The sequence below is a fragment of the Lepisosteus platostomus genome, chromosome 8 (genome assembly GCF_059453375.1).
Source record: "Lepisosteus platostomus isolate fLepPlt1 chromosome 8, fLepPlt1.hap1, whole genome shotgun sequence".
NCBI classification, from domain to species: Eukaryota; Metazoa; Chordata; class Actinopteri; order Semionotiformes; family Lepisosteidae; genus Lepisosteus; species Lepisosteus platostomus.
In genome coordinates this window covers 29125484-29140280 of record NC_142618.1, presented here as the reverse complement: position 1 = coordinate 29140280, position 14797 = coordinate 29125484, and the positions used below count along the sequence as shown (strand labels likewise).

At 35.5% G+C, this 14797-nt stretch overlaps 1 protein-coding gene across 2 annotated transcripts in view; it reads right to left on the bottom strand.

Moving 5' to 3' along the window:
- The window catches only part of agap3 (ArfGAP with GTPase domain, ankyrin repeat and PH domain 3), a 281531-nt gene that overhangs the window by 71727 nt on the left and 195007 nt on the right, over window positions 1-14797 (bottom strand). For both annotated transcript variants that reach the window (XM_088643061.1, XM_088643059.1), the window contains exons 10-11: window positions 8218-8322; window positions 3872-4043 (exon numbers count right to left, since the gene is read on the bottom strand). In XM_088643061.1, coding sequence (XP_088499187.1) covers window positions 3872-4043; window positions 8218-8322 — 277 coding nt within the window. The remainder of the gene's footprint in view (window positions 1-3871; window positions 4044-8217; window positions 8323-14797) is intronic.

The following is a 14797-nucleotide window of genomic DNA, read 5'->3' as shown; positions in this document are numbered from 1 at the left end:
CATGAATGAAAAATTGCCCTTTGTTCATTTCATCAGTTGCATGCCTAATGAAATCAAAATCCAATTGCATAATTTAGTAAGTGCAGGCTCTCCACTCAAAGCAGACACATAGTGATTTGTGACCTTTTACCATATTGTGAGATTAACACCTTCATTTGTTCTATTCAAACACAGTTAAAATATTACAAATGCAATGTCTAAAAGTGCTCCTTCTAAGAAAAACAGTTTTGGATTTTAAGTTAAATCTTTTATAAAATTATTCAGTTTCTGCTCAAATACTGCACTTAATACTATATCTCTCCATTGGCTCATTTTTATATGCGATACGAACAACTAAACATTAAGCACATTGCTCTATAGTAAAATGTACTTGGCTTATCATCATTTTGATCAAGTAAATGGAAACGTGAATTACAAAATTGAACTTAAATTACTTAAATTGCACTGAATTCAGAAAACAAATACCAGGGTTTACATACAGAGAAGCACTATGACAGGCATACATTTTCCCCTGTAAATCTAATTAAAAAGGTGCAAAAACATTTTAATAGGGCTTATTTCATTCCATCTCTACGCTATCAGTCGTTCTCAGCCCCAGTCTCTCCTCTCCCTCTTTCTCCCCTGTGGTTTCCCACGCCTCTCCTACACAAACTCATGAAGGTTAATTGTTTATGGGCTTGAACACAATACCCATCCTCCAGTGTAACATTTTCATCTTATGCTTTCCTTTCAACTAATTAACCTTTGTGGGTCGTTCATGTTGGAATCTGTCCGTCGAACCGCAGCTCAGTCAGGGGAAAAGAGGCATGGGCTGTCAAGACATGATTCAGTACAGCGGGGCACCAACACCTCAACAAGTAATCAAGATAGACCCAGCACAGCCTCCCCTCAGCTTGGACAGGCTTGTCCTTCTCACAAGAATTACCAGCAGTGAATCTAAGGGACTCTCACTACTTACCAAGTAAAGATTTAGAAATATTAGTTATATGAACACAAAAAATTCCACTGCTTTCAAAATGATTGATTTTAATAAAACAAGCTATGAGCTTCACATTTCAATGAGTGAACGTTATAACTGAAACTTTCTTCCTTTGGAATACAGTACGTACTAACAAGTAAGGATACTTATTGTTGAAAGAACCAGCAAAGTCAATTTTAGCCCTTTTTGGTAGAATTACAGTACATTACGCGTTATCTGAAAAGAAAGTGTGCCACTTGTGAGGGCATTCATTTTTAAGGCCATAAGGCAAATACTATATATGGTTAATTTGTTGTAAAACCTGCATCATCAGACAACATCTTTGCATTATTTATCTTGAGGGGTAAAAATATCCGAAGCTTCCAAAATGAAGCTAGGTCAGTAAATAGTAATTAATCAGAGGGGAAGTTCTCCAGGATCCTCTATTAGTGGTCTAGGCAGGGAAAAGCACCCAAAGTCGGCTGTTGCAGTATGCTGAAAATGGAAACAACCCAATAACATCAAATGCAAATGTCTACAGAGGACACAGATAAAGTTATATAGCTACTATACAGAAGAGGTCCTGTATGTACAGTAGATATATTTTATAAAGAGACTGTGATCTACTGTATGTGTAAGGTGCTCAGCAAAAATATGAATACTGAAAAATGAATTTTGTATGTGGAAAAGAGAAAACAATAAAATTGAAAAGAGCCTGGTAAGGAAAATTTCATAGCAAATTACATTAATTTTATGTCAATGTATGAGAAGAAGAATGTGCAATGTCTATATTCTTAGTTCTATAAATGGCTGCTTTGGGTATTACCCTATACTATTCATCGTGTACACTAATTTCCCACATGGTATAAATCCAGAAATGCACACATTTACACAGGAACCAATTTATAGAGATAGTGCTGATAATACCCATATTTGTGTTTAATTTATTTATTTTTTCTATAAAGTTTATGTCATTACCAAATACCAAGAAAAGGATTTGAGAAATAGATTGTTGGATATTTGTTCGTCTTGCTCCCTGGTCAAGCTGGCAATTGAGTAACAAATGAAATAGAAATTAGCATGAATGATCAAATCAATGACATTTACACTGCATAAACCAATGCAAACTGTGATCATAGTGTTGGGTTTCTGTTGTCTGTTGCAGTGTTTGTGTTCATGTTCCACATACCTCCAGCATACTGCTGCAGCTGCTTCCATCTCTCTAAACCTGGTCACTGCTCAATGGTCATTCTGAATGTAGGCTCCTAAATCCCAGGTCTCCTCCACCTCCTCACCTAATTCTTAATTACTCTTAATTATTAATCCTCTAATGCCAACGATCGTTCCCCACCCCTCTCCACCGCCCTCAGCAGCAATGCTCCTTTTTCCAGCTCCCCAGCTAGCTGGGAGCTTTGCTATTTATATGCCTTTCTTGAAGGGCACAAGTACTACAATGTACAGGCCCCTTACTCTGTTTTCCTTTCTGCATTAATCTTATTCCTTTAGTAAGAAAGTAATGAACCATGGTATTAAAAAAATGGACAAATTGCATTGCAAAAAATTGAGTTTTATTAAAAAAAAGCATACCACTGTTTAGATTGAAGATTTCATTTAAATAACAGAAAATGTGTAAAGAAGTTAAATAGCTATTTTCTATATTTATGAAGATGAATGTGAAATCATTAGTTTGGGGATGCGGCTTATTTAACCATCTTTATGACTAAGGGACCAAAAAGTTAAAAAAAAGAAGATTTAATGTTTTAGAATCATTGTAGGAGTTCTTTGTTTAATCCAACTTTAGGGGCGTATATTAAGATAATTAAAACAGACAGCTTACAGATGAGAAGAGGCCTAACGTCTATCTTGCTCATCCAGCTTTTAGTAATTTAATGATCCAAGAACCCCATCAAGAGTTTGTCAATTCTCCAAGTGACTCAGCTTCCACAAACAGTACACTGTTTGTTTCATACACCTAAAGCCTTCTGTACGATCTGTAGTTTTTAGTCCTGGTATTAGCTGCTCCTAATTTCAGTGGATTCCCTTAAATTCAGTCCTGATTGATGACTCTAAAGCAGAATTTTTATTAGATTCTTTCAGAATTATCACTACCGGTTTGATAACTACCCACATTGACATTTGTTAGACGATTCAATTTACAAATCTTTTTGACTATTTTATACATCTGCACTATTTTTTGATAGGGTTGCACTTGTACATAATGCGTTCTTAGCTTAACCTGAAAATATTTTAAATCAATTATTCAAACACTCTGTAGCATTCTTATCCTCTCTTGCTGATGAATCCACAATTGAAGAATCAATAACATCTTGATCATTTTTGAAGGCAGTTGCTATAGTTATGCCAACTTTTATCTTATTTTACTCCTATCCTATTACAACACTTATTTTATTGTTGTTTGTTATACTAAACCAGTGACATACAGTGTGTTAAACCAAAATTCTTTTGATCTCTTCTTCTCATGTTGCATTAGCTGCCCCTCAACTTTTTATCATCTGACTATTTGAAAAACTCCCAAATGATGCTAGAACCTAGCAGTACTACACCAGATTATAAAAAGGATTTGGATCCCCATGGTACTGTATGCCAGTGACAGCCTCATTCGAAGTCGCTTCACATTCATATGCTCTCAATATTCTGCGTAAAGTATAAACTTTTTTTAAATTCACTGCCCCAAGATTTTTGGCATCTTAGACCAATTATTTAGATAATTATTCAGACCTTTTCTTTATGGGAAACTAAAATGAGAAATGGTAACCATGTGCTTTGTTCCAACTCAAACATCACATACTGTACAATGTCTTGTAGAAACGTTCTGACTGTACTCTGAATGTTCCGAGGCTATGCGCCCACCCCTAGTTTTTGAGGAAAAGCGTTGAAAAGGCTGGCTCTTACCAGTGGTGCCAGTGGCCAGCTGCAGGTTACTCCGGTCCTTGGTCAATCCATTGGTTTTGGGGCTGGCTGTTGGGGCTGTGGTGGCCACAGCTCGTGGAGGCCTCTTCCCTGGTACCTTCACAGTGGTCCTCAGCAGATCAATCTCTTTCCCATGGACGTTCTGCATGTAGTCCTGGAATTAGACACATAAAGGCCCAGATTATATTAAAAAATCATGTGTAGAACAAAAAAAGTGTATCCCTTATTTGCTGTAACAAACCTCCATAAGAGAGGAAAGTTCTACTTTGAGAGGTAAAACAACTCTCCCACAGCTGGCAAACACCCTTTTATGGTAGTTGGTAAACAAAATTGCCAAAGGCAGGAAAGTGGTTTTGAGAAAACTGTACTTGCATCACAGAAATCAAAACATATCAAGCTAATATAGAGTTATTCATAGGCTTTGCAGAAATTAATGTACAATATAAGCTATGAAAGCACAGGCTTTCTTTTTTAGAAGACCTTCAATACTTTAAACACTTTAAAGAAGTGTTCCAATACACATAAATGCATACCAAGAATGAAAAAAAAACAGACTGAAATGCCATGAATTAGTTTTTAATGAGAAATGAACAAGCTTTATTTCTGTAGCATCAAACTTCTTAACACTTATAAAATCTGCAGCCCACCTTTTCTGAGATGTCAATAATGTTAATACCAATACCTTAACTATATTTCTGAAGCTGCTGGATAAAGAATTACAAAGTGCTAGCGCAACAGATTGAATAACAGAAACGAAAGCAATGCTACTGAAGGAGGAATTGAATTCAGCCTCTCTCTTTAAACGGCTGAAATGCCTGAACCTGGCATTAAGGGTTTCAGATAACTCACAAATCAGATTCCCTTGTGTTAGAAGTACACATCTTTACATCTGAACTTCCTGATATTTACACTAATATAATAATAATTCAAACATCACCAACAACTTCATTAAATTTTAAATAATTCCATACCAAAGGAAAACACACATCAGTAGACCTAAGGTGTTCATACCAAAGACTAGCCAAGAAAGAGACGACACAGTATTTAACCTTTCACAGTCCAAGTTCACGGAAGATGCAGAGAAATTGCTTAATGGTTCTGAATAGTTTCAGTTACTTAAATCTGGTGATTTGAGCTGAGCTGAGGGGGGAAAAAAGTAATTCCACTGCTTTGAATAAGTAAATAAATAAAAAACAAAATCCCTGCAATCAGCAGAAATGCAAAGATCGCCTATTGAATCAGGCGCCAGCTCCACTCCTTTTATTACACGCCATAAAGCACTAATTTCTTCACAAGCCTCCTCGCTAATTACCCAGTGAGCGCTCTCATTTTATTTTATTACTGGAATTAACAGCGAGTTCAAAGCGTGGAAAGCTATTAAGATGTGTGATTAAGCCACATTCAATTAGTTTCTACAAACAATTTAATTGATGTTGCAGATAGAATTAACAGAAGGTGATTGTGTGGATGGCTCTGCTGGCTGGGAAATGAAAGGGAATCTCTCTCTCTGTTTCTCTCTCTCTCTGTTTGGAATAGGCGCTGACAGATAGCGGCAGCCAGTGGACTTGTAAGAGCATCACTGAATCAGGCAGCCATCCCGCGGCACCTCCACTGAGCAGAAACAAACACACATTCCAGATACGAGTGAGGCACGAACAACACAAGCCCTCCTGGAAGCAAACAATTCTTTGAACAGTGTGCTGTGGATTTCTGTGCAAGATACTGGTAATAACAGAAAGCACATATAACTCATTGCATACAGTATATTTTATAGATGGTTCCAGGAGCATCACAGATTACATCGCACACAATAATGCCATAATGCAACTAGCTGCCAGAAGCAGGTGTAAAGCTTAAGAGCTCTTTACAAGGATAAAATAAAATTTAGCTGTACAGGTGTTTATAATTGTACAATTTTGTGAACAAATCACTATAGAAAAATAAAACATTCACGGGATCTGTTATTAGCTTCTTCATTGTGATATTACTGATGTCAAGTAATTGGGTTTCTCCCATCAGTAAACTATACATGGTATAGTAACTGAAATGGTATATTTACTCCCTTCCACATGACTCTCTCCACTTTCCTCAGCTGATTATGATTTATTTACTACAGTATGTGTTCCCAATGTCTGTTTCCAGCTTTCTCTGTGGGTGACTGGGACTTTGTTTTACTATGCTCCAAAGCTGTTATCGCAAAAGATATCAGGGACTGAGCCACATTGAGTGTTTTCAAGTCAACCTAAAAATCTAAAAAAACATTTTTTTTTAGGAATGGTTTGTCATGTATGTCTGCTTTGGTTAGTTTGGCTAAGATGCGTATAATGTATTGTAAAGTGCTTTGAGAAGAAAGGTGACATGTTAAATCTTATTATTCTGACAGGTTATTTTTAAAATAAAGTTTTGCGGTAGATTTATGATTTTACTGAAATGATCAAAAATACACATACACTTTCTCTAGTCTTAAGCCTCTTCGCAAGTCACAGAATAAACTGTTACAATGGACCATTGCAAATCTTGTCATTCATTTTTAAAGAATCTTGCAAGTTGCCTAAATTTGTAAAAAAAAACATTTCAATCAGTAGGGACTTGCAGTGTTGAAGGCAAAGCTGGACAAAAATTGGGTACTATTGGTACCATAAACCATTTTTTCCCTCTGTTGTTCATGCTGTTTAATTGCCACAGAAATGTGGAATCCAGGCACATTTAACCAGAATGTAAAAAGTAGATTGGATTACATTTAACAGCCTACATTTAAAATCTTGTGGTTATTCATTAATGAAGGTGAAGATTTATCTTGCTTTCACTTAAGAAGAACAAAAATGATTAAGTAATCTTTGGGCTGTATCACTTTAAAACATAAAATTACAATAAAATAAATCATTGGTGTAGAACCAGAACTTAATGTGAGGTTGACTCAGGTTAAAGATAACATTATTCTTGGATGTTTAATACTGTATATGTTAGATCTTCACAGATTCCTTAGCTCTTGATTTAAGAGTCATTAATCTTACCTAAATAAAAGTAGAAGAAAAGAAATGCAAAATGGCCCAATGAAAATGTTTTCTAAGATATGATTCAAATACTCTGTGGTAATTTGTGATCAAAAGAAATTATTCCAGGATAGAGAGTGGAGAAAAAACAGAAAATTTAGAGAAAGTTCTTGTCTTTAGATTAAAAACAAATGCTTACAGGAAAGGGTTTTTGTCAAAGTTTTAAAAATACACATTACGTGAAAGGTTAGAATATTTATTTTTATTGTTTAATTTGTTTTACCGTCTTTTAATAATAAAAAATGAAGCAATAAAATCATCTGAAGGAAAAAGAGAGGGAGAGCATCAGACAGTGTTCGGAGAGCTTGTGTCAGGCAGGGTGCTGCCTGTCTGTTGTGAAGTGTTTAAGAGACATTAGTGCCACAGTGGGGACGTGACAGAGATGTATGTCCCAGGCAGGCCTGCATTTCAGCCGTGCGGCGAGCAGGATAATAAATACAAGCAGAAAACACAGTGTGGCACGGCAGGCATTGCAGCACCACATCTCCATTATGAAAGAGTGAGCATCCCACTGCCAGGCAAGAGGGCAGAGCTTTCCCCCTCCAGCCTCAACATTAAGGCAGTGGATTACACTTCCAGAAGAACACACTGCTTAGATATTTTATTATCGATTTTCAAATAAAACCGCCAAGCATATCATACCTCTGGACTCCTACAAGCACGATAACTACATATCCTGTAAATGTACCTCAGAAAGCCCACAAGGAATTATTGTTCCAGTTTATTGCTAAAGTGGGAAAAAAAGTTATTTTAAACTTTTTTCAAGAAAACGTCAGCTTTATTACAAGTCTGTACTGCTCATGTTATTAACTCCATTAGCAATGTTAAGCACTTTTTGTTACCATCTACATTGAGTATCAGTCTGTTTCATACCTTGATGCTTTTACCACACTTACCTCACTGAGCAGGTTCTGAATACTCTTTAAAACAGTGATCTTCTGATTTGACTTATTGCTTTTGTTGTACATACAGTGTACACTCATTTGCTGTTTCTATCTGTGCCCATCAGGGTTATGAATCTTAAATCAGTTTACAGATTAAAAAAAAACCTGACTGTCCCATTGGTTGCCCTTATTATCAATATATTTATATCTAAAAGGTTGATAGTACGCCCACAGAAAACACTCAATCCTTCGCTGTTAATTAGAACACCATTTTGACCTCTCTATTTACCATTTAGTAAACACAAAACTAGTTTTTTTACCCTGTACAGATTACATCACCTATGAGACATGCAGTATGGAACATTCCAGCTAGAAGGCTGGGGACACTCACATGTAAGCTGGGGTGGTAAGTTAGGACACCATTATCACACAGCGTTACATATTTCTTCTTCCACTCTTTGTTCAGAGACTTCCCACTCCTCTTTAGAAGAATCCCCTAAGAAACAGAGAGAACAGATTGGATAAAAATTAATTTACCAGTTATGGAAGTAAATCGAAGCCAAATACCTAAATGCAGCATTATGGAATTATTGCCCTTGTAAACTTCCAAGTCAAACAGTAGGATTTGAGAAATAGGAACAAGTAATAGGTTTATTCATTGCTGAAAAGAGAAGGAAGGAAACACAACTTTTTGGCTATGGAGCCATCTTTGGGATTTGAGAAATAGTTAAGTAATCCTTCAGAGTTAGAACACTACAAACAAAATCCATTGTTACCCATCCAGAATTCAATAAAACAAATGCAATGGATACTTCCTGAAAATTAGGAGTAAATTTGCCTTACCAAGTACCTAACTACTGGCGTTCACTCACTTTTACTAAATCATTAACCAAAAAATACAAAACAGCCATCAAAATGATTTATTTCTAACTTCAGGCTCCTGTGGGTCAGCAGACTTACTCAAGGACAAAAAACATAATATTTCCTGATTACAAATTATGATTAAATAGAAAAAGAAAAACTTTAAAAAATGATGGTACAAACTGAAGCAGAGACACTTTTCTAGTTTGTGTTCTGACTTCAAATTCAAATGCCAAAATTAATTTTTGGAAGGCAGCAACATGATATTGATGGAGTACTGTACTCACTGGGATATTTCTCCAGTCATTCCTAAATCTACCCTGATATAACAAATATCCATACATTTATGCTTGCACTAAGAAAGTCTCCAGCAAAGACTGTTACATGAAATTTACAAGGAAAAGAAAACATTCTGGAACACATCTAATAGCATTTATGTGAGAAAGAGTACCTGAAATAGTTTGCCCTGTTGTTTGCTCATTCTAGAATACTTGTGTATGTGCAAATAATAATATAATATTAACCAATCCATATGATTACTAGTCGCAAATCAACTTCCAGTTGAGCAAGATAATTGACTTGTGCTGAAGAATATACGTTTCTAAAGCAAATGGAAGACATACAGACCATCATGATTCAAAGTTTAAATTAAAGAAGCAACATGGCAGTTCATGAATAATAAACGTAATATATTATTTATATTTTATTTTTATAAATATATTATTTATTAAAAAAACATGTGAAATATTTTTGCATCTGACGTAGTTTGAACCAATGAGTTTCTTAATGCACAGAAATTCATTGATGGAGCATCAAAAGCACGTGTGAAAACAGCAAGGATAATCACCACTTAACTAGTTAATGGAAACATCAACTCCCTCTGTCCTGAACATCATCATTTATGTTACAAAAGACTTTATGCATTATTAACGATGACTATTTCTTATCCAAAACAAGATTCAATAGCAAATAACCAGTTTTCTACAAAACGTCTTAAATGGAAGCTAGATTTTCTTTTTCAAACACTGAAAAACCACTAACAAAAACCAACTGCCACACAATTTCCCTTAAAAAGCATATTAAGTTAATAAAATATATAAGAAAACAGTGATTCAATATCATGACAAGTATAATACAGAAAGACAGTCAATAACATGAGCATGAATTATCTTCATTAAACACTGAATTTCTTCAGGTTTGTCTTTGCCAAAAGTTGAAACCTGCTGTCTGTAAATTCTAACATTAATTTTAATATGTTGAAAAAGTTGAATATATGTATTTCTTTTTTTACATAAAAGCATTCTGGAAAACTTGCACATTGGGAAACCAAACTCAGTCTGTAACATGAATACAAGGTTATTCTTCAACACATCTTCTGCATTACTATATGCTGCACCTAATTATTCCCACTTGCTCCATAGTATTACCATAATGTTTCAAATTTCCCTTACTTTCTTTATCTAATACTCAAATTAATTTGGGTTGAAATTAGAGGGAAATTAAAAGGACTAGAACTGGAAGATTAAAATATTGTGGCAACAGTGAAGACCCCACAGTAAAACTGTGAAGCAGTACCTCGTGAAATTGTGCAGAAACCTGAGATCGCTCTCTGAGGGCTAATTGCTGGGGAAATTGTGTCTTTTCTTCACTTTCAGTGTCAGAATTTCAGCAGCAGACTTAATTGGGCAGTCGTGTATTGATTGAAAATTGCAAATGGTAATTTAAAAGTAATCTTGTGTCTCAGCAGGGTGCTTGTCTAATCTGGCCTGTGTGCTCTGGATGATGCCATATCTCCTTTAATTTTAAGACACCTCCACTTCGTATTTCTCAAGACCAGAAAACTTGCATGAAACAACTTTGACAAAATGAGATAAAAAAGTATACCTTAATTTATAATTTAACATACTGCACAAAAGATCATTTAGATTTGGTAAAAAAAAAATTGTTCCTAAATAAAAAAAGGGAAAATGGAAGATTTTAAATTGTCTCTCATTTGCTGTATTCATGAGATACTGACTTGCAGTTTTTCCATCAATATTAAGTTCCATATAATTTAAAAAGAATTCAGGTCAAATGACATTGTAGAGAACTCCACTTCCAACTGTTCACCAGTAGCTTTTTGCTCAAGATTTAGCAGTTCCCCTTCAAAAAATTACAACAGACATTCAAAATTAAGTACCAACTCTCAAAACTATCAACATACCAAATAATTAATAAAATCTTCTGTTGATGCCTAATTTTAGATTTCAATACAACCTTCAGCAGTATCTCAACAGTAGTAAAGACTGGGCCACATTCGAGTCAAAGGTCCCCTAAGGTCTTTATAGTGGGTCACTTGCTGTATTGATGACAGCAAATGAATGAATTGTGAAGTTAAAAAAACATTTTGGCTGCTTATGTAAGAAGAAAATGGTGCTATACTTATTGGGCGGCACTTAACCATGCAGCATCACAATTACCCAAAACATACGGCCAAACCAATTAAGGAGTTCATTAGGAGAAAAAACAGGACTATCTAAGACTGGCTGAGTCAATCCCCAGATTTAAATTCAATTGAGCATGTATTTTACATGCTGAAGAAATAAAAAGTCAGTACCCTTCAAGAAAAGGCAAGAACTCAAAGTTGCAAAAGCATCTCAAATGATTACACAAAGAATATGGTGAGCTCAATGGTTTGCAGACTTTGTGCAGTTATTGCCTCAAAGGGATATGCAGCTAATTACTGACTTTTACACTCTGAAATGTACTTTAAGGTGAATGTGCCTCAATTCTTATGGCCACCTGAAATCACTGGGTTGAACACAAAGTTTATTAATGCCCTAATATGTTCAAATTTATGCACATAATTATACATAAAGTATACATGGTACTGAATGTTTATATGTATTATCTTTTGAGCAGAAATGTATATTGCTTGATTGTAACAAAAAAAAGTTTTGACCTTGTCGTCTTTATTCTTTTGGAGAGTGTTGGGATGCCAGGAGTCACAGTACAGTTCAGTAAAGGTTTGAGATTAGTTTAATTTGTGATGAAAACATCCATTTATGGAGAACACTGCATCAAGACGCACACAAAGTGCATCCCCCACAGTGCCCCAAAATCCACCAGAGTTACAGAGCGTTTTATAGTCCAAGACTAGCCATGGCCCCTGTTATTACCATGAGTGGGTGTTTATGAGTGACCATTACCAGTGTACTAAAATCATGGAAAATTCTTCCACTGAAGGCACAGTGGCTATTCCTGATAATGTTATCCCCGCCATTTAGCTATTACTGAGATGTCACATACAACTGCAGGTGTCTGTTTAACAGGCACTCAAGCCAGGTCAGATTTCTGCAGAGGGCTTTGTGCATGTCTTTGTTTTGTTTGCAAAGAATATTACTGGATGTACCACTGAAAAACAGATGATAATAAATGTACTATTTTATACAAACATGCCAGTTAGAGTCTGAGATTAGCAATCAGCATTATATGTAAAACTTGCTTGAGAGATTGATGAGGGCAAATACTCTGTGGCTATGATGTTAACTGTGGAGTAGCTCGGCTTGTTTCATATTAGCAGTATTAGTGTTTTGACTTGGGAAACAGAATTAGCTAAAGGCAATTTTAAATAGGTGACATATAACAAAAATTAATGCAGAAAACAAGAAATACAACTTATCCAGCAAAAGACTAAATGTGGGGAGGATACCAAGTCCAATAGTATGGAAAATACTAGTTTTCAATTAGTAATACTAGTAATACAATTTTTGATAGTATAATTTCATGTTATACCATTTGTTTACTTTGGTTGTGATGTCCCAGTTGTGACAGGTTTCCCAGCATTCTTCATGTTAGTGAAGGCTCCACAGCTGAAATGTTGCACACCTTCTTCTTTCTGTCTACTCTTTAGCATGAAATTAAAGTGGCACTTCAGTCCCCATTTCTCAGAGCCAGTAGGAAGTCTTGGTTACAAAATACATTAACTGAAAAAATAGCAAAATTGTACAAATTCTGATATAGGCACAAAATCATGAACTTTGTGAAAGTACTGTGTGGTTGGCATGTTGTTGCACATCACTGGTTTTGCCATGTACGAGAGCGAGAGCACAAATTGTGAAAAAAACAGGTATTGCTTACTAGCACCTGTAAATAAAGTTCTTTGGTCTCGAAATAATGTTATCCTTTTTTGGCTTCTTCAACAAACATACACAATTTAAAAGAGGCCACACTGTTAAGCATTTGACTGTGCAGAACATAGTGGTCACACACAAAAAACCAAGGATTGGATCAGCAGAAAGTCAAACTGTTTCCTTTTCCAAAGAAATATTCAACTAGCCAAGAGATGGGCAATAAACATGGACACTGATGTTGGTCCCATCGACAAGTTTCTCAACAAGATTCAGCATCCTGTACAAGAGAATAAGTACAGGATGTGCAGCAGACATTTCACTGCAGAAATGTTCCAACGTGATGCAGAGTTAACGGGTAGTATTTGTTTGCAAAAATGACTCAAAGTAGATGTGTTAAAATTCAATTCAATTAAAATCAAATCGGCAGTCTAGATAAATGTGTTGTGTGATATAGTCGCAAAAATCACTAGGTCTAAAGCATATGCTGTATTGAAACAGAAAAAGATTGTTTTCAAATATTGTCAATTTATGATAGGAAGTGTATGAAAGTTTTTTATGGATGACTATGAATGGATTATGAGTATGATTCATAATATGAAATATATTTTCATGTCAGATACTGAACCAAAACTTGTGGTCTAACCAGGTGCCATTCTTACCATTTGTGTCCATAAAACGTAACCAGTGAAAAGAGACTAAGTGAGAGGGTGATATCAGCACATCCTTTTAATATGGTTTTATGACTAATAGCAATTTTTATATTAGATCAAAAGATACCTGTATGTATTCACAAACCACCTTCTTTACAATGTAATAGGGCCATTTTAGGTCACTGAAAGTTCTTCTGTTTCATTCGGAATCGCAGACAATGATGGGAATGTGGAACTGCTGTACGTATACCTGGAATTCTCTACTTTGATATAAATTAGAGGTTTTACATGCTACTGCGTGCTTTGTACTTTGATTGTGGTTTGAAATGCACTCAATAAATGTTGATTTTTATAACCCTGAAATGTAAAAATAGCATTCTAGCTCACATGCTGACAAATTTTGTGAAGACAAATATTGTTCCCAGCTCAATATTCTTTTATATATTACTGTAGTGTTGCTTAACACTTCATGTTGGGAACAAAAGCAAAATAGAAATACGACAAAAATGTTCATTTTTTTTCCCCAAACACTACAGTCAGCCAGGAGTACTAGTACTAGTGATCGACATTGTAGTAGTATGATGTCTTATACGCTTCTTAAACTGTGCTGGGCCTCCAAATTGTAGATTACACAATGTAGTCAGTGGTTGAGCTAACTCTCAACTCTTTATTTCCCCTTATCTTTCATCCACTGCCCCCTAGGATCTGCATATTTTATCTGTGCACTAAATCCACTGTAAATAAACGCTTCTCTACAGAGACACACTTAGTGCATCAAACAGAAGACCAACAGGTTCAGGGCTCCAGTGTGTGTGGCACGGGGAGGGGGGTATTTCACCTCTTTCAGCTAAGGCAGGAATTAAAATGCTTTCATTCCACCTCATCCAGAGGGGTTTAATCCTTATTAACACATCAGGAACTGACCCTGTATGACCTGAAGGCCTGCCTGTGTATCAACAGCCATGACAATCCAGCCCTTCTTAATCACAGGTATAGATTTCACACAGTACAACCAGTAATTTACAGTTCCACTGTTTCCTTAGTCCCTTGCTTGCTTTTTATTTTCTTCTGCTTCACTTACTCTGTATAACATTATCACAACAACTCTTTAGCCACTGGCTTACCTTCAAGAGAAGAGGGTGGAGAGACTGAATTTCAACTGGCAAAAAACTTTTATTAGCAACTATTTCATTAATGTTCTAGTGATGGTTATTTAAATAGTATTTGAAATACTGGTAGAACCATGTATAATGTTATTAATCTATAATGAAAACAAGTTAGTAATATATTTATAGTGGATATACTGTATAAATAGCTCAGAAGCATAGAATCAAGCATGAGGTTGGAA